Source organism: Monodon monoceros, unplaced genomic scaffold, assembly GCF_005190385.1.
Source record: "Monodon monoceros isolate NGI ecotype Baffin Bay Population unplaced genomic scaffold, NGI_Narwhal_1 Super_Scaffold_22, whole genome shotgun sequence".
NCBI lineage: Eukaryota > Metazoa > Chordata > Mammalia > Artiodactyla > Monodontidae > Monodon > Monodon monoceros.
Window position 1 is genome coordinate 77372991 of NW_021703779.1, and position 20943 is coordinate 77393933.

Here is a 20943-nt window from a genome sequence, read left to right on the forward strand (position 1 = left end):
TATGGCATTCATACTGCAAAGAATGAAGCAAAACTATCTCTATATGCAGATGGTATGATCTTGTATAGAGAAAATCCTACAAAATCCAATAAAAACCTATTAAAATTAATCAAGCTCAGCAGTGTTACAGGCTTTAAGAGCAATATATAAAAATCAAGTGTATTTCTATACTCTAGCAATAAATATTCCAAAAAAGAAATTAGGAAAACAATTTGATTTGCAATGGAATAAAACACTTAAAAGCAAATTCAACAAAAAAGTGCAAAGTTTTTACTCGAAAAATTTGAAATAACTACTGAAAGAAATTAAAGATATAAATAACTGAAAAGACATCCCATGTTCAAAGACAGGAAGATTTAATACTGTTAAAGTTCAATACTTCACAAAATGATCTTCAGATTCAAAACAATACTTAACAAAATCCAAACTGAATTTTTGCAGAAAGTGAGAAGAGGAATTGGAACTTTCACGTATTTCTGATGGCAATATAAAACTGTGCAGCCAATTTGGAAAACAGTTTGGCACTTCTTCAAATTAAACATAGAGTTGCCATATGACTCAGCAACTCCATACATAGGTACACTCCCAAGAGAAATGAATAACTGTGTATACACAAAAACTTTTTTGTTTGTTTGTTTGTTTTTCATTTTTTACATCTTTATTGGAGTATAATTGCTTTACAATGGTTTGTCAGTTTCTGCTTTATAACAAAGTGAATCAGTTATACATATACATATGTTCCCATATCTCTTCCCTCTTGCGTCTCCCTCCCTCACACCCTCCCTATCCCACCCCTCTATGTGGTCACAAAGCACCGAGCTGATCTCCCTGTGCTATGCGGCTGCTTCCCACTAGCTATCTATTTTATGTTTGGTAGTGTATATACCTCCATGCTACTCTTGCGCTTTGTCACAGCTTACCCTTCCCCCTCCCCATATCCTCAAGTCCGTTCTCTAGTAGGTCTGTGTCTTTATTCCTGTCTTACCCCTAGGTTCTTCATGACATTATTTTTTCTTAAATTCCATATATATGTGTTAGAATACAGTATTTGCCTTTCTCTTTCTGACTTACTTCACTCTGTATGACAGACTCTAGGTCCATCCACCTCATTACAAATAGCTCAATTTCGTTTCTTTTTATGTCTGAGTAATATTCCCTTGTATATATGTGCCACATCTCCTTTATACATTCATCCGATGATGGACACTTAGGTTGTTTCCATCTCCGGGCTATTGTAAATAGAGCTGCAATGGACATTTTGGTACATGACTCTTTTTGAATTATGGATTTCTCAGGGTATATGCCCAGTAGTGGGATTGCTGGTCATATGGTAGCTCTATTTGTAGTTTTTAAGGAACCTCCATACTGTTCTCCATAGTGGCTGTACCAATTCACACTCCCACCAGCAGTGCAAGAGTGTTCCCTTTTCTCCACACCCTCTCCAGCATTTATGGTTTTTGATTTTTTCATGATGGCCATTCTGACTGGTAGGAGATGATATCTCACTGTAGTTTTGATTTGCATTTCTCTAATGATTAATGAGGTTCAGCATTCTTACATGTGTTTGGTGGCAGTCTGTATATCTTCTTTGGAGAAATGTCTATTTAGGTCTTCTGCCTACTTTTGGATTTGGATGTTTGTTTTTTTGTTCTTCATCTGCATGAGCTGCTTGTAAATTTTGGAGATTAATCCTTTGTCAGTTGCTTCATTTGCAAATATTATCTCCCATTCTGAGGGTTGTCTTTTGGTCTTGTTTATGGTTTCCTTTGCTGTGCAAAAGCTTTGAAGTTTCATTAGGTCTCATTTGTTTATTTTTGTTTTTATTTCCATTCCTCTAGGAGGTGGGTCAAAAAGGATCTTGCTGTGATTTATGTCATAGAGTGTTCTGCCTGTTTTCCTCTAAGAGTTTGATAGTTTCTCGCCTTACATTTAGGTCTTTAATCCATTTTGAGCTTATTTTTGTGTATGGTGTTAGGGAGTGATCTAATCTCATACTATTACATGCACCTGTCCAGTTTTCCCAGCACCACTTATTGAAGAGGCTGTCCTTTCTCCACTGTACATTCCTGCCTCCTTTATCAAAGCTAAGGTGACCATGTGTGCACGGGTTAATCTCTGGGCTTCCTTTCCGGTTCCATTGATCTATCTTTCTGCTTTTATGCCAGTACCATACTGTCTTGATTACTGTAGCTTTGTAGTGTAGTCTGAAGTCACAGAGCCTGATTCCTCCAGCTCCGTTTTTCGATCTCAAGATTGCTTTGGCTCTTTGGGGTCTTTTGTGTTTCTATACAAATTGTGAATTTTTTTGTTCTTGTTCTGTGAAAAATGCTAGTGGTAGTTTCATAGGGATTGCATTGAATCTGTAGATAGCTTTGGGTAGTAGAGTCATTTTCACAATGTTGATTTTTCCAATCCAAGAACGTGGTATATTTCTCCATCTATTTGTATCATCTTTAATTTCTTTCATCAGTGTCTTATAATTTTCTGCATACAGGTCTTTTGTCCCCTTAGGTAGGTTTATTCCTAGATATTTTATTCTTTGTGTTGCAATGGTAAATGGGAGTGTTTTCTTGATTTCACTTTCAGATTTTTCATCACTAGTGTATAGGAATGCCAGAGATTTCTGTGCATTAATTTTGTATCCTGTTACTTTACCAAATTCATTGATTAGCTCTAGTAGTTTTCTGGTAGCATCTTTAGGATTCTCTATGTATAGTACCATGTCAGCTGCAAAGAGTGACAGCTTTACTTCTTCTTTTCTGATTTGGATTCCTTTTATTTCCTTTTCTTCTCTGATTGCTGTGGGTAAAACTTCCAAAACTATGTTGAATAAGAGAGGTGAGAGTGGGCAACCTTGTCTTGTTCCTGATCTTAGTGGAAATGCTTTCAGTTTTTCCCCATTGAGGATAATGTTTGCTGTGGGCTTGTCATATATGGCCTTTATTATGTTGAGGAAAGTTCCCTCTATGCCTACTTTCTGCAGGGTTTTTATCATAAGTGGGTGTTGAACTTTGTCAAAAGCTTTCTCTGCATCTATTGAGATGATCATAAGGTTTTTATCCTTCAATTTGTTAATATGGTTTATCACATTGATAGATTTGCGTATATTGAAGAATCCTTGCATTCCTGGAATAAACCCCACTTGATCATGGGGTATGATCCTTTTAATGTGCTGTTGGATTCTGTTTGCTAGTATTTTGTTGAGGAATTTTGCATCTGTGTTCATCAGTGATATTGGCCTGTAGTTTTCTTTCTTTGTGACATCCTTGTCTGGTTTTGGTATCAGGGTGATGGTGGCCTCGTAGAATGGGTTTGGGAGTGTTCTTCCCACTCCTACATTTTGGAAGAGTTTGAGAAGGACAGGTGTTAGCTCTTCTCTAAATGTTTGATAGAATTCTCCTGTCGAGCCATCTGGTGCTGGGCTTTTGTTTGTTGGAAGATTTTTAACCAGAGTTACAATTTCAGTGCTTGTGATTGGTCTGTTCATATTTTCTATTTCTTCCTGATTCAGTCTTGGCAGGTTGTGCTCTTCTAAGAATTTGTCCATTTCTTCGAGGTTTTTCATTTTATTGGCAGAGTTGCTTGTAGTAATCTCTCATGATCTTTTTTATTTCCACAGTGTCAGTTGTTACTTCTCCTTTTTCATTTCTAATTCAATTGATTTGAGCCTTCTCCCTTTTTTTCTTGATGAGTCTGGCTAATGGTTCATCAATTTTGTTTATCTTCTCAAAGAACAAGCTTTTAGTTTTATTGATCTTTGCTGTTGTTTCCTTCATTTCTTTTTCATTAATTTCTGATCTGAATTTTACGATTTCTTTCCTTCTGCTAACTTTAGGGGTTTTTTGTTCTTCTTTCTCTAATTGCTTGAGGTGCAAGGTTAGGTTGTTTATTCGGGATATTTCCTTTTTCTTAAGGTAGGATTGTATTGCTATAAAGTTCCCTCTTAGAACTGATTTTTCTGCATCCCATAGGTTTTGGGTCGTTGTGTCTCCATTGTCATTTCTTTCTAGATATTTTTTTATTTCCTCTTTGATTTCTTCAGTGATCACTTTGTTATTAAGTAGTTTATTGTTGAGCCTCCATGTGTTTGTATTTTTTATAGGTCTCTTCCTGTTATTGATATCTAGTCTCTAGCATTGTGGTCAGAAAAGATACTTGATACAATTTCTATTTTCTTAAATTTACCAAGGCTTGATTTGTAACCCAGGATATGATCTATCCTGGAGAATGTTTCATGGGCACTTGAGAACAATGTGTATTCTGTTGTTTATGAATGGAATATCCTATAAATATCAATTAAGTCCATCTTGTTTAATGTATCATTTAAAGCTTGGGTTTCCTTATTTATTTTCATTTTGGTTGATCTGTCCATTGGTGATAGTGGGGTGTTACAGTCCCCTACAATGAATGTGTTACTGTTGATTTCCCCTTTTATGGCTGTTAGTATTTGCCTTATGTACTGAGGTGCACCTATGTTGGGTGAATAAATATTTAAAATTTTTATATCTTATTCTTGGATTGATCCCTTCATCATTATGTAGTGTCCTTCTTTGTCTCTTCTAATAGTCTTTATTTTAAAGTCTATTTTGTCTGATATGAGAATTGCTACTCCAGCTTTCTTTTGGTTTCCATTTGCATGAAATATCTTTTTCCATCCCCTTACTTTCAGTCTGTATGTGTCTCTAGGTCTGAAGCTCGTTTCTTGTAGACAGCATATATATGGGTCTTGCTTTTGTATCCATTCTGACAATCTGTGTCTTTTAGTGGGAGCATTTAGTCCGTTTACATTTAAGGTAATTATCGATATATATGTTCCTATTCCCATTTTGTTAATTGTTTTGGGTTCATTATTGTAGGTCTTTTCCTTCTCTTGTGTTTCTTGCCTAAAGAATTTCCTTTAGCATTAGTTGTAAAGCTGGTTTGGTGGTATTGAACTCTCTCTGCTTTTGCTTGCCTGTAAAGGTTTTAATTTCTCCATCAAATCTGAATGAGATCCTTTCTGGGTAGAGTAATCTTGGATGCAGGTTTTTCTCCTTCATCACTTTAAATATGTCTTCCAAGTCCCTTCTGGCTTGTAGAGTTTCTGCTGAAGGATCAGCTGTTAAACTTATGAGGATTCCCTTCTGTGTTATTTGTTGTTTTTCCCTTGCTGCTTTTAATATGTTTTCTTTGTATTTAATTTTTGACTGTTTGATTAATATGTGTCTTGGTGTATTTCTCCTTGCATTTATCCCGTATGGGACTCTCTGTTCTTCCTGGACTGGATTAACTATTTCCTTTCCCATATTAGGGATGTTTTCAACTATAATCTCTTCAACTATTTTCTCAGTCCCTTTCTTTTTCTCTTCTTCTTCTGGAACCCCTATAATTCGAATGTTGGTGTGTTTTATGTTGTCCCAGAGGTCTCTGAGACTGTTCTCAGTTCTTTTCATTCTTTTATCTTTATTCTTCTCCACAGTAGTTATTTCCACTCTTTTATCTTCCAGGTCACTTATCCGTTCTTCTGCCTCAGTTATTCTGCTATTGATCCCATCTAGAGTATTTTTCATTTCATTTATTGTGTTGTTCATTGTTGTTTGTTTCATCTTTAGTTCTTCTAGGTCCTTGTTAAATGTTTCTTGCATTTTGTCTATTCTATTTCCAAGATTTTGGATCATCTTTTCTATCATTATTCTGAATTCTTTTTCAGGTTGACTGCCTATTTCCTCTTCATTTGTTAGGTCTGGTGCATTTTTATCTTGCTCCTTCATCTGCTGTGTGTTTTTCTGTCTTCTCATTTTGCTTATCTTACTGTGTTTGGGGTCTCCTTTTTGCAGGCTGCAAGTTCATAGTTCCCGTGGTGTTTGGTGTCTGTCCCCAGTGGCTAAGGTTGTTTCAGTGGGTTGTGTAGGCTTCCTGCTGGGGGATACTAGTGCCTGTGTTCTGGTGGATGAGGTGGATCTTGTGTTTCTGGTGGTCAGGTCCACGTCTGGTGGTGTGTTTTGGTGTGTTTCTGGACTTATTATTTTAGGCAGCCTCTCTGCTAATGGGTGGGGTTTTGTTCCTTTCTTGCTAGTTGTTTGGCATATGGTGTCCAGCACTGTAACTTGCTGGTCATTTAGTGAAGCTGGGTGCTTGTGTTGAGATGGAGATCTCTGGGAGATTTTCTCTGTTTGATATTATGTGGAGCTGGGAGGTCTCTTGTGGACCAGTGTCCTGAAGCTGGCTCTCCCACCTCAGAGGCACAGCACTCACTGCTGGCTTTAGCACCAAGAGTCTTTCATCCACACAGCTCAGAATAAAAGGGAGAAAATGTAGAAAGAAAAGAAAGAAAGAAAGAAAGGAAGGAAGGAAGAAAGGAAGAAAGAAAGGAAGAAAGAAGGAAAGGAAGAAGGAAAGAAAAGAAGGGAGGGAGGTAGGGAGGAAGGAAGAAAGGAAGGACAGAAGCAGGGAAGGAGGGAAAGAAAGAAAGGAAGAAAGAAAGAAGATAAAATAAAATAAAATAAGATAAATTAAAATAAAGTTGTTAAAATAAAAAATAATTATTAAGAAAAAAAAATTTTTTAAAGAAAGAAAAAAAAAAAAAACTGATGGATAGAACCCTAGGACAAATGGTGGGAGCAAAGCTATACAGAAAGAATCTCACACAGAAGCATACACATACACACTCACAAAAAGAGGAAAAGGCAAAAAAATAATAAATCTTGCTCTCAAAGTCCACCTCCTCAATTTGGGATGATTTGTTGTCTATTCATGTCTTCCACAGATGCAGGGTACATCAAGTTGATTGTGGAGCTTTAATCCGCTGCTTCTGAGGCTGCTGGGAGAGATTTCCCTTTCCCTTCTTTGTTCTCACAGCTCCCAGGGCTCAGCTTTGGATTTGGCCCTGCCTCTTCATGTAGGTCGCCGGAGGGCGTCTGTTCTTCGCTCAGACAGGACGGGATTAAAGGATCAGCTGCTTCGGGGACTCAGGCCGGGTGGGAGGGAGGGCTATGGAGTGCGCGGAGAGCCTGCGGTAGCAGAGGACAGCATGACGTTGCACCAGCCTGAGGTGCGCCGTGCGTTCTCCTGGGGAACTTGTTCCTGGATCCCGGGACCCTGGCAGTGGCGATCTGCACAGTCTCCCCGGAAAGGGGCTGTGGTTAGTGACCTGTGATCACACACAGGCTTCTTGGTGGAGGCCTCAGCCGCCTTATCGTCTCATGCCCGTCTCTGTGGTCCGTGCTTTTAGCCGCAGCTCGCGCCCGTCTCTGGAGCTCCTTTAAACAGCGCTCTTAATCCCCTCTCCTCACGCACCAGGAAACAAAGAGGGAAGAAAAAGTCTCTTGCCTCTTCGGCAGGTCCAGACTTTTCCCTGGACTCCCTCCTGGCTCGCCATGGTGCACTAACTCCCTGCAGGCTGTGTTCATGCCACCAACCGCAGTCCTCTCCCTGAGCTCCGACCGAAGCCCGATCCTCAGCTCCCAGCCCCGCCCGCCCCGGCGGGTGAGCAGACAAGCCTCTCGGGATGGTGAGTGCCGGTCGGCACTGATCCTCTGTGCAGGAATATCTCCGCTTTGCCCCCCGCACCCCTGTTGCTGCACTCTCCTCCATGGAGAGGAGCTTTCCCCCTCTGCCACCCACAGTCTCCACCTGTTAAGGGGCTTCTAGTGTGTGGAAACCTTTTCTCCTTCACGGCTCCCTCCCACTGGTGCCGGTCCCATCCCTATCCTTTTGTCTCTGTTTATTCTTTTGCCCTACCCAGGTACCTGGGAACTTTCTTGCCTTTTGGGAGGTCTGAGGTCTTCTGCCAGTGTTCAGTAGGTGTTCTGTAGGAGTTGTTCCACGTGTAGATGTATTTCTGGTGTATCTGTGGGGAGGAAGATGATCTCCGCGTCTTACTCTTCCGCCATCTTCCCCTCCCTCAAAACTTTTATACAATGTTGATAAAGCATTACTCATGATAACCAAAAAGTAAAAACAACCCAAATGTCCATCAACTGATGAATGAATAAATAAAATGTGGTATAATCATACAAAGTGTAATCTTGAGCAGTAAAAAATATAACTGAAGTGCTGATACATGCTACAACGTGGGTGAACATTAAAAACATTATGCTAAATGAAACAGGCCAGTCACAAAAGACTTCATTTAAAGGATTCCACTCATATTACATGCCTAGAATAGGCAAATCTATCGAAGAAAAAGGTACATTAATGGTTGCATAGGGCTGTGGATTTTGGGGGGAAGTGGCCAGTGACTGCTAACGGATACCAGGTTTCTTTTGGGACTGATAAGGATGTCCCAAAATTGATTGTGGTGATAGTTGCACAACTATGTGAATATACTAAAAACCATTGAATTATTCACTTTAAATGAGTGAACTTTATGGCATGTGAATTATATCTCAATAAAGCTGTTAAAAAAGGAATTTCTATAAATCATATATTTCAGTGAAAATGACTTGGTATGTTTCCTCATCATAAAGAGGCAAATAACTCAATGTCGAAATTATGATATATTCTTGTGTTGTAAAATTTAAAGCTGCCAGATCAGTTGCTTTTCTGATGGTGAGGAAATTAAATTTTGTTTTAAAGTATAGTTGTATGTATGTTCATATATTTCCATGCATGCTTTTATGATTTAATATCACCCCAAATATATAACACTCTACCTTTCCAAATACTTCCCAAATATAATTGTGCAAAAATATAGAATATTTTAAATGTTAAGCTCATAGGGACATTTTTAAAGTGCCTTCTAAATGAAGAAAAGTAAATGGTTATCTAATGGAGAAAATTAGTCTTATTAATGAGAATCACTTCTGATATATACTATTCTTTGGCTTTAAGTGTGATAGGATAATGACAGTACCTGGACTCTATATCCTGTTGGGGACTTATAGGAACATGAATTCTATTTTTAACTTTTAGGATTGTTATGTCTTCTTAGAGAAATGACCTTTTTTTAAAAAAACGTCATGATGTAATATCCTTCACTATCGCTAGTAGCATTCTTTGCTTTAAAGTCAACTTTTATATTGATATAGCTACTCTACCTTTACTTGGCTAGTCTTTGTATGGTATACTTACTGATATTTCATGCCCATGGACATTTGAAAATGTTACAGAAATCTTATAAAGGAGTTTTAAAAAGTATTGTAGTTTAGAGCTAAGTATTTTGGATCTGTAATTCATTATGTTGCTAAACTGATATGCCATGATTTCAGAAAATGAGGAATACAGAAATCAATTGTCTCTAAGATAATTACAGCTATATTTCATTCTGGAAACTAAAAGACATATCTTAGAGTTCAATAAGCTATGTTTCCAAATTAACCTAATTGATTCTTAGATTTATTCTCAGATTAATTAATTAGATTCTTAACCAAACCGTTAGCTATAATTGGTTAGTTAATTACATGTTTCTGTGACTGGTTTTTCCATTTACCATTCTGTGACTGGTTTCACTCATGTCGTCTCTTTGTGTTAGGACCATATTTCAACTGACTTGTGTGTAGAGATCAATGACCACAGCTTCCATTCCCAGTCACAAACACAATTTAAAATATATACATTTGGGAGACTAAACCAAAGTATCCTAATTATAGAAATGAAATGCCATCCTCCCACTCCTGGCTATTTATGTTACTGTAAGAATTATTTCTTAACAAATCAAGTACCAATTGTGAAAATATTAGAAGTCTCTGATGCATTTATATACAGATTATTAAATGTTCCTGTAACAATATGATTTATTTTAAGTAGCTATTAAACATATGCCTTTGAAACATAAATTTTATCATTTGTTTCCCACCCTAACAGCTGCAGAAATAACTGTTCAACCAACCTTGGAAGAAGCCTCTGACAACTGCACTCAAGAATGTCTCATCTTGGGCCACTCTGATGCCTGCTGGATGCCAGCTTCTCTGACCCATTCCAGCCCTTTACAGGCACAGACCTCTGCTCTGTGCCACAGCCCACCCCTGACGCAGACCACTCTTCGCTGGCGCAACCCTCCAGTGACACAGACCACTGTGCTCTGCCACAGTCCGCCGGTGACCCAGGCTATTGCACTGTGCCACAGCCCTCCACCAGCACAGACCTCCACTCTGCACCACAGCCCACCTCTAGCAAAGGCTACTGCTCTTCGCCACAGCCCTTCACCAGCACAGGCCTCTGCCCTCCGCTACAGCCCTCCCCTGGCACAGGCTGCCGCAATCCACTGCAGCCCTCCTCTGCCACAGGCTGCTGCCCTCCATTGCAGCCCTGCAAAACCACCAATGGGTCTGCAGCAAGGTTGGGGGCAAGGTGCTGGCCCTGATGGACTACTTTCTCTTGATCAGGGATCACAAGGTAGTACAAGATCTCAGTTTTATGCCTTGCCTGAAAGACTTCATCCTAGTGATGATTCAATTAAAGTCATTCCCTTGAAAACCTTCACTCCAGGGCAACAGGCCAGACCCTCTAGGGGTGATTCTCCCACTATGGAAGAACATCCTTTATAAAACTAAAACTGCTACTTCACATTTTCCAACAGGATGTATATAATCAAAGTTTAAGATCCAATTTCAATGAATACTTCAAATTGTTAGATTTGTAAATAGCTATGTAAATAGAAACCAATACCAGAATCAAGTCTAGAGCTAGACCCTTAGTCAAAAGTTAAAAATAAATTTACAATTTGATTAATTCAGAATGTGTGTTTAAAAATAAAAGAAATTGAAAAAAAGTCACACCCTTTTGTACAGAAAGGCTTATCATGGCAGATATTAATATATAGTATATATTATTTCTGGTGCACTGTACTTTTTCATTTATTTTTACCAACATGTGCAATATTACTGATTTTTTTCCATTCTGTTTTTTGTGGACCCAGTACATAGCTAATGGAAAACTAACAAACATCTGATTTTCCAAGAGTACGTTTATTCTATCTAAACTTTTGTTTAGGCTGTTAGAAGGTTTAAGTACGGTGACATTTTTGCTTGTCTTTTTGTTTGATATTTGTTGTTGTCTCCACTTTTTTGTTATTAGTTTTTCTGCAAAAATGACCAATAGGGAGTGGAGATATCTCTTATATTTTTTGTTTCTGTCTGTTTTTTATGTTTTCTACCTTTATTTTAAGAATATATTGTTGATATAATTTGTATATACATTTTCAGTAAAGAACTTATAAAAACTGTACAGATTTATGTCTATAACCTATTTCTCTACTCTTTAGTAGAGTTCGAGACACTGAAGTGCAATAACTGTGCCCAAATTAGGCAATTATTTGCTAAAAAGGGCCTCTTTCTTTTTGTGTTAAATTTATCTTTGTAGTTTAGTGTAAAGTGCATCAGAAATCATGTTGTATCTGTCATATTAAGCCTATATTCCATTATTAATTGGGTCTTTATCTTCTGAAATTTGTATATAACAGCTTAGAAGATCATAAAGAAGGTGGATGTATTCAGCTCCTAATTAAAATAAACATAACTGTAGATAAAACCACATACTAAACCTATAAGACTAAGGGATTTTTGTCATTCTAGCTCAACCTACTGAAGAAAACCACTGATAACAAGATGAAAGTCAGGAGGGAACTTTTCAAGAGACATAATTATAAATCTACATCAAATGTGTTACAGTATAGAGTTTTAAGGAGATGTGCAGAGGGAGAAATGGGGTTCATGACTGCCTCTTGGGGTTGAAAAGAAATACCCCAATAACACACACACACACACAAAAATAAACTAACAAAATCTCATATATGAAACAATATATGTCATTCTAAGCAAAGAATACATGAGTATTCCTAGGGAACATTAGTTTCCTTCTGTTGTCTGTTCTTTATTTTATTTTTTGTCCTCTTAACTGTCCGTGGTCTTCTATGTGCACATTTGATCAATTTACAGAAACACCATCAACTTAATTTTCATCCATAGCAAAACTGAAAATACTTATTTCAGTATTACGCTAAACCAAGAGACAATTGATGTTTTAGTTGTGGTGTGGGGGGGGAGTGAATATTTCTTCTTGCTTAAATTAGATGTAGACTTTGTAATGTGTAACTTGAAGATATGTAATTTATGATTAAACTGTGTGTAAATGTTGTATTATAAACTGGTAAATGTATAGTTTCATTGGTGAAAGTTCCCATTGAATGTTGAGAAAGCTTCTCTTCATGTGCCCAGCAGGTTACGTAGCATTTTGAGAATATATTGTTCCCATTATGAAGCTCTTTAAATCATATCTGATTTGGTGTGTAGAACTTCTTAACTTTTAACTACTAGAGTTTAATTACTGAAATTTCAAATTAATTAGTATTACTGATTTTTTTCCCTCATTTGTGTTTGTTATATTCAAAGGGATTTGGAGCATCCTGGTATTCCAGATGCATGTGAATCCTGAAGGACTGATGATGTTTGAAAGTGAAGATATTGAAATATGATGATGTATATGTGTTGGTATTCTTGTTGTTATGGTTAATGAAGATTTTATACCTGGGGAAGTTAAAGAAACCTAGAATGACAAAATCGGTGCTTCCAGTAGATTTTAAACTGCTTTTTCCTCTAAAGCTTGCAAAGATAATGTGCTAATTTTTTCTTTTTTTTAGTTATTTCTACATTTTCTTTTCTACATTATTAGTTAAGATCTACACACACAAAAAGAAATAAATGAAAAAGAGATAAAAAAGAGAAACTGAAAGACTATTAAATAATGTCAGTAGTATGAATAGTTACTATCTATGTTAATGAAAATCAGAATAGAAATCAACGTTAGATATTTGGGATTTTTTTTTCTGATAGTGTGATTTATTGAGTTATATGGGTGGCTCTTAAATTCTCATGTAAAATTTGTGAAGTTTTGATACCTTTCCTAGAGATATAGGAATGAACAAATATGCTTTTATTGCCCTTTCTAACTCTGATTATACAGTCAGACTTAGATTGTGTTTAGAATATTAAATGACTGGGCACCCTCTTCTGTGTTTGTACCAGAGAGGCTTTGAATGGAAGCAGGCTCAAAGTAGCCAAAGAGACAAGGGGTGTGAGCCCAGTTATGCTCCCCTATGCATTCTCTTCCTAAGCTTCCACTGGGTCTGGACTTGGCAACCTGTAATGTCCAAGGTTTCAGATCTGATGAGATCTTTCTCATCACATTGCAAATTCTTTCTTTGAGTGGATGGACAGAGCTGTAGGTTGACAAAACTCACAGATGGCTTTTTTAATGTGCAAAAATTTAGTCCTGGAACTCCAATAAGTCTTATTTTACCATCAACCAAAAATATTTCCCTTGAAAAAAGTAAGATTTGATTTAGTTGGAAATAAGAACTTAAAACTGAATGACAAGGATGGTAATAATATGTTTAGTCAGACTGGTTGTTCTATTTTGTGGCCATGTTCAGTTACATGCGATCATTAATTTACTAGTTATAATGTTAATATACCACATTTGTAAGTATGTATTCAAACACTGTGTATCTTATATGCTAAGTGCATACATATTTTTTCCTTGAACTTTATCTTCAAGTTTTAGCTAATACTGTGTCAGTGTACTAAAAACAAACTTACATATGGTACAAACAATGTAATAAATTTAGAAGGTACATTTTGTGTAGTCTCATCTAATTATTTAACATTTTATTTTTGGTAATGTAAATTTGGTTAGAAAAAAAAAGGTTGCTAAATGATTAGTGCTATTGTGTACTGGTGACAGTTATGAAGAGCCTCTGCCTTCTCAAACTAATATTTGTCACACACTTTCATTAAAGTCATGGGAAAATTAAGTTTTACCCCCATGTATATTTCAACATTAGTTTTTTGTTGTTTATATTAAGTCTGAATGTGCATATATCTCCTAATCCACATTTGTGAACATCTATTTGTTTAATCTTTTCTCTTTTTATATTCTTCTGATGTATATTTTCCACTATAGTTATCATTTCCTGTCTTTCCTCTTTCATATTTGTTCCAAACCAAATTTATGGTTATATATAGATGAACTTTTTCTCACAATCATTAGACTATTTTGCCTATTTCCAACTGGCACAATTGCCCTGGAAAACATGGGGGAAAGAGAAGCTGAACTATATTTGGACAGGAAACTTTTTACATTAACATGCCAATTATCACACCAGAGCAATTTTATGCAGAGGCCTTAAAATATTCATTCATAGTAGCTTTCTTACACTAACCATCCATATGCTTTCAGTAAATATGATTTTTAAAAGCAGTACAAGTTGACATCAGTAAAAGTAGTAAAATGAAAAGGCCACTCAGAAAAATGTGTGTGCACAAATGAAAAAAAAATAATGAAGGCAATTGTTTAGTGATTGTCTGTGATACTTTTACCAATAAAATGTGTGAAATTTATGCTATCCCTGCTTAAAATACTTGGAATTTTATGAAATATGTATTTATGTTTGTATTTCGAGAAGATTCCTCCTCTGTGACATCATACAGCACCTGAAAGTGAACAGTATCCCAAAGCAGCTCTAGCCATGTTTTGGAAGTGAGACGGTTGGATATTGTATGGCCCAGGATGGCAGTATGTAGTCCAGTGGCAAATGTGTATTAATTGTTCGATATCAGATTCTGTATTGCATGCTTTCTTATTCATTAATATAGGTATTAATAAAGCTCTGAGAAATGAAGATATATATTCATTGTGTGTGTTTATTAATTCAAAAGTCAAAGGTTTTATTTTATTTTAAGTAGTTTTCTAAATCTATCTAGAGTAAAATACACCTTTTGGTGGAACATTTTGATGAGTTAGCTTACTTTTTTGTTTGCTCAGTCCCTTCAATATAGTTCTTTGAAATGCACATCTTTTCACCCACTTTTCAAAGTTGGTAAGCAATATTGTAGTCTTTTAGAACACTTATTTTGCATCTTACAAGACAAACTTGAGATATTTATTTATTTCAGAATAGGCCTATTGTCTCATTTAATGTAAAAGCCACCTAAGGATTTCCCTACACAACCCTTGAGGATCCAAGTGAAATAAGATTCTGGAGAATGTTGATAATATTTGTGGAACAAAATAACTTCACTCCTGGCTTCACTTTGGCTAAATGGAGAGAATTCCAGTACTTTGAAACCTCTCAGGCTACACAGGATCAGTAAATACTCCATTGCACTTGGTATTTTTATCAGTCCTGAAGTTTGATTAAGAGTTATAGAGCACATAATCTACAGCTTTTTGTCTTCTTTCTTTTCTCACCCATTTTTCTGCAATTGTGATATTAATTTACTCATTCTAACCAAAGGTTGGCTGATGAAGGAATTAAAAACAAAAAATTAAATCGAGCAAATATTTAATTTCTGGCAAAAGGAGATTGGAGATTTAGAAGAAGTATAACATATGTGTAGGTTAATTTGTGTTATTTCTCAGCTTGACTCCAGCCATTTGGGAAAAAACACAAGCTGTAGTGAGTAATATGTAGATTAGGAATTACCAGGTTAGAGATAGACATTATCATAATAACCTTGGCAAGAACTCTAAAAACCTGAAAAAGTGAATATGGTGAATACACACTCTGTGAATGGGGGAAAAGTGCCCTACTGGAAAAGTATGTTGAAAATTTATATTTCAACAAGTGGAAAAATTAGTGAGCTAATATTTAGTTTGATTAAAACCATTATTGGGGCTTCCTTGGTGGCACAGTGGTTGAGGTTCCGCCTGCCGATGCAGGGGAAACGGGTTCGTGCCATGGTCAGGGAAGATCCCACATGCCGCGGAGCAGCTGGGCCCATGTGCCATGGCCACTGAGCCTGCACGTCCGGAGCCTGTGCTCCGCAACGGGAGAGGCTACAACAGTGAGAGGCCTGTGTACCGCAAAAAAAAAAAAAAAAGACATTATTGAACTTGCTGCTTTCATTGCTAGAACTGGTCACAGTGATTGATAAAATAAATTGTTAATGATGTAATGGAAATGGCTTCAAACAAAGCAAAACAAAACAAAACACAACTGTGAAGCAGGCAAGTAGGTACAGTATTTAATTTCTGTAAGTTGGGTTACAAACTCAATAGCCATTTCAAGTATCTGAGAATCTACAGCTGCATAAAAACAATAGAAATTTAACCTGTACGCAGGCTTAATTCCTTTATTGTCTATCAAAGTGTTCTAAAGTTAATTGGGGAAAACAAAAGTAAAAGACAAAAATAAAGAAAACCATAAATGGAAGCTTAATCCTGTCAACAATTTAAGTATATCAGGGATCTATTCATTGTACATTTTCTTCATAAACAGTTTTGAAGAGTTTTAGATTTACAGAAAAATTGCAAAGATGATACAGCTCCCAAATACTCATCTCCCAGTTTCTCATGTTATTAACATAGCTAACATGGCATATTTGTTACAATTAATGTGCCAATATTGGTACATTATTATCAACTAAAGTCCATAGTTTATTCAGTTTTCCTAAATTTTCTGCTACTGTCCTTTTTCCATTCCAGGATCCCATCCAGAATTATACATTGCATTAAGTAGTCATGTCTCTTTAAGCTCCTCTAGACTGTGACAATTTCCCTGACTTTCCTTGTTAGTGATGACCTTGACAGTTTTGAATACTGTTGTGGTATTCTGTAGAATGTCCCTCGGTTGGGATTTATCTGGTGTTTTTTTTTTGATTAGACTGGGGCTATATGTTTTTGAGTGGAAGACCATAGAGGCAAAGTGCCTGTTTCATCACATTTTATGAATTGTACATGATAGTACATTATTTAACTTATACAGTTAGTGTTTTGCATCATCTCACTTTCTGCTTAGGTTTCACTCTTCACCATTGAATCAGAGACCCACAATTTTTCAAGTGTTTGGTGCACGGAGGCTCAGGATATCCCGACAACATTCCTTCCATGCTCTTGAAGTCCATGGGATAATTTAGGATATGCTCTTTCCCAAATTACCACTTTTCACAAAGATTACTATCGTAACATTTCATTTTAATTTTTCAGTGTCTAATGGGGCAATTTTAACTAAAGTATTAATAGAAAATAATAAGTAACTGTGTTCCCCTTCCCACAGTTACTAAATAGTAAATGAGTGCTGTGGTGATATTCTACTAATGATGAAAATTTCAGGAATAATGTCTATGATATTGTGATTTGTAATAAGAAATACATATATATTCGTATCTGTCCCTGGTTCCTGCCACAGAGATCCTAAAACCCTTGTGAATTCTTAAGTGATAAGAGCAGTAAGAACATCTTTTGTTTCAGTATTTGGTCTCTGACCCTGGTTCCTGACACAGAGCTCCTGAAACCCTTGTAATTTCCTGAGTGGTAAGATAGTCTTTTGTTCTAATGAGGCAACTCTGAGTGGGCTCCTGGATGAGAGCTCGTCATCTAAAAGACCAAGGCATGATTAGAAGCTTGAAATTTTCAGCCTTGCCCTTGCCCCCATTCTCTTGAGAAGAGAAAAGGGTTGTAAATGGAGTTAATAATCAATCATGGCTTTGTGATGAAGCCTCCATAGAAACTCAAACATGACCGGGTTGGTGAACATGTGGAGGTGCTGGGAGAGTGGTGTGCCTGGAAAGAGCATGGAAGCTCTGCACTCCTTCCCACATATCTTGCCCTATGCATCTCTTCCAAAGGGATATTCAGTGTATCCTTTACCATACCCTTTAATAAACTGGTAAAGGTAAGTAAACATGTCACTGAGTTCTGTGAGCTGCTCTAGCAAATTAATGGAACCTAGGGGAGGAAACTCCAATCTGTAACTGGTCAGTGGGAAGCACAGGTAACACTCTGTGCTTACTACTGGTGTCTAAAGTTGGGGGTGGGGACAGTCTTGTAGGACTGAAGATTTAACTTATAGAATCCTATGCTATCTGGATATCTAGTGTCAGACTTGAGTTGAATTGTAGCACACCCAGCTGGTGTTGCATGCAGAGAAATGCTTGGTGTGGAAAAATACCTCCACGCATTTTGTGACTAGAAGTATCAGAAGTGAACTATTCTGTGTGAGTAGTAAAGGAGATACATAAGAAAGAGAAACACAGAAGGAGGTGGAAAACTGAGATTTTACCTTTTATAATGACAAGTAGAAGACATTGAGCACCTAGACACACATAGAACAAATACAATACAATAGGTAAATATCCCTTATTTCTGGGGTTGAGGACAAAAATTGCTGGATTCTAACTTGTTTTACTTGTCTTGGAGTTGTGAAGAAGTGTAGATAAATTGATTATTATTTAATAGATTGGTGCTTTGAAGCTCAAGTTTATCTACTAGGGGATAGTCACTAGACATTGTCAAGGGAGAAATGTTATTGAAGATTTATCTAATGAGAGAAAACTGTTGGCCCTTTTCTTAAGTCTTTTTAAATTTTACACCTAAACCAATTGGCTCTTTGATGTCATATATCTGGTAGTTACAAAAATTTATTACCAAACAATATACTCAATGTGTGAGAGGGAATTGATTTTTCATAAACTAAAGGAAAAAAAAAGTTGTGGCTTTCAATTTAGAATGCTTCTATAAGAACAGTTCAAATTTATAAAGCAAATTACCCTGCGATAGCCCAAGGTAAATTTTTTCCACTGCATTCTTTATTCATAGGAAGAGAAAAAAATCAATTACTAGATGACACATGTGAGTGCCTTTTAGGCACAAAGATGATAATGCTTGTCACTGTATATTTTTCTATGAAAGCATTCACGTGGTCAAACACAATGAAACTAAGAGCCTAAGTCATACACTGCCCATTTCCAGTACTTAAAGTCATTGTCTTACATATTACAATACAGTTATATGCCTAGAAGGGAGCATTTGTTTAAAGGGTCAGCCAACGACTCCCCAAATAGCTTTAGTTTTACCTAGCTGTGTTCAGTAAGGTGTCAAGAAAGACTGTCTTACACACAAGTCTGTTTCTCAACCAGGAATGACATTGAAAGAAGCTGAACTTTAAACATGAATTGTAAGGATACAAAGTACTTGTCTTGCCAGCCATCCAATTGGAGGAATTATCCAATCATCCTATTATTCTTGTCTGCAATGTGCTGCTGAGCAAGTGGAAAAATCCAGGAAATGTATTACTTAGAAAATCTTATTGTCTATGTCTCTGGTTAAAATAGTTCACACTAGATTTTCCAACAAAATTGATTCTAGCAATTAGATTTGATAGGTAACCAAGGCAGAGTACTGAGATTCTTTGTCGGTTAATTTTATGTGCCAAGTTGGGTAGGTCATAGTACCAGAGATCTGGTCAAACACTGGTCTAGATGTTGTTGTCAAGGTCTTTTTTACATGAGATTAACTTTTAAATAAGAAAACTTTGTTAAAACAGATTATCCTCCACAATGTGTGGTGGGTCTCATACAAACAGTTGAAGGCCTTAAGAAACAACTCCTATCCTCCCTCTGAGGAAGAGGGAATTCTGTCAGCAGACCACGTTCAGATTTGAACTATAACATCATTGCTTCCCTGGGTCTCCAGCCTGCCAGGGTACCTTCAGATTTTGGACTTGACAGCTTCCACAACTGTGTGAGCTAATTCCTTAAAATCAACTTCTCTGTCTCTGTCTCTGCCAAGCTCTGTCTGTCTGTCTCTGTCTCTCTTTCTATCTCTGTCTCTCTGTCTCTCTGTCTCTCTCTATCTATCTACCTATCTATCTATCTATCTATATGTACTTTTTTTTTTCTGGAGAACCCTGATTAATACAGGTTTTAATTTTAAACATATCTTAACTAAGATCTGTCATACAAGATCAGGCCTGATGAAGTGCTGTTTCTTTCAGTATTCGGGTTCTGAGAGAAGTATATTCTTTCGACATGCAGGTGGTCTTAGCTACAATTCTATCTGCCTCCAGTAATTGTTTAGTAGTTAAGTTCTAAAATCATACAAATCTAGGCCCAAATCCCAGTTTTTCCACTTGAAAGCTAGATTACCATGGGGCAATATTTAAGCCTCATTTTTCTTTCTTGTAAACTGGGGTTAATATAGGTATATTATAAGCAATCATGGCAATAAGTGACTTATGAACTTTGGCTGGAGAAGGGAACAACTAAAAGGACAAATAAAAAAGTGAAAAATGTTTCCTCTGGAGTGACACCTATATATAATTCACCTTACTAGATTTTTACCTCTTTCCATTCAATGGGGAAGTGAAATAAAGAAAAATGAACTAGTCAACCTTCCTCTGTCCTTAGAGAAGGTGCCTCAGCCCTGCGACACTTGAAATCTAACCACCTGATGAAGTGAAGTTGTTAGTCACCTGAAGAACACAAGGGCCTCTCATCCCATTGGCACTGAGGCAATGCTTATGGGCATTTTCAAACACCTAACCTGATCGTGGCCATCATATTATTACTAAAGTTTTATGCTTAGAACTTTATTAGTGAGGAAGAGAGCAGTAAAGGAAAGAACTTAAAGAAACAAATATTTAGAGAGTGAGATAATGAGGCAGGGAAGGAAATAAGAAAGACAGGCTTGAAAGAGAGAATTGATAATTCGGTGGGTATTTAATGAGTGCCTATGAAGTGGAAAGCACTGTTCTAGTCACTGAAGATACAATCATGAGAAGAAAAATGGTTTCTGCTCTTCTGGAGCTAGTGATCTAATGATATGTAGGGGACAGGCAATAAACAAGAATACACATACATTTATTAGAAAATGTCTGATAGTGATCAGTGAGGAAAATCCAACAAAGTAATATGATAGAGGCTGACTATTTAGTATGTGTATTAAGATGCTTTTAGCTCCATATAATAGAAAACCCTGACTCAAATAAGTTCAAAATGAGAAATTTGATTATTTGATTTAACACCATATCTATCCTAAGGTGAGGACATTTCAGATGTGGTACATCCAGGCTCTAACTTTGCTTCTCTGTTAATTCCCTTGGTTTTACCTACTATTGTTTATTGGCTTCATCCTCAGGCTGCTAGTAAGAAGACGGCTGCAATTTCATTGTCACATCTAAATACAGCAACATCCAGAGAAAGAAGAAGAGATGCCATATTTCAAGAAACAGAAAAATCTTCCTCGGGG

At 36.8% G+C, this 20943-nt stretch overlaps 1 protein-coding gene across 1 annotated transcript in view; it reads left to right on the forward strand.

Moving 5' to 3' along the window:
* Positions 1–10593, forward strand: part of PCDH11X (protocadherin 11 X-linked) — a 731019-nt gene extending 720426 nt beyond the window's left edge. The window contains exon 8 of the mRNA XM_029241308.1: positions 9784–10593. Coding sequence (XP_029097141.1) covers positions 9784–10466 — 683 coding nt within the window. The 3' untranslated portion in view covers positions 10467–10593. The remainder of the gene's footprint in view (positions 1–9783) is intronic.
* Positions 10594–20943: the final 10350 nt, after the last annotated feature.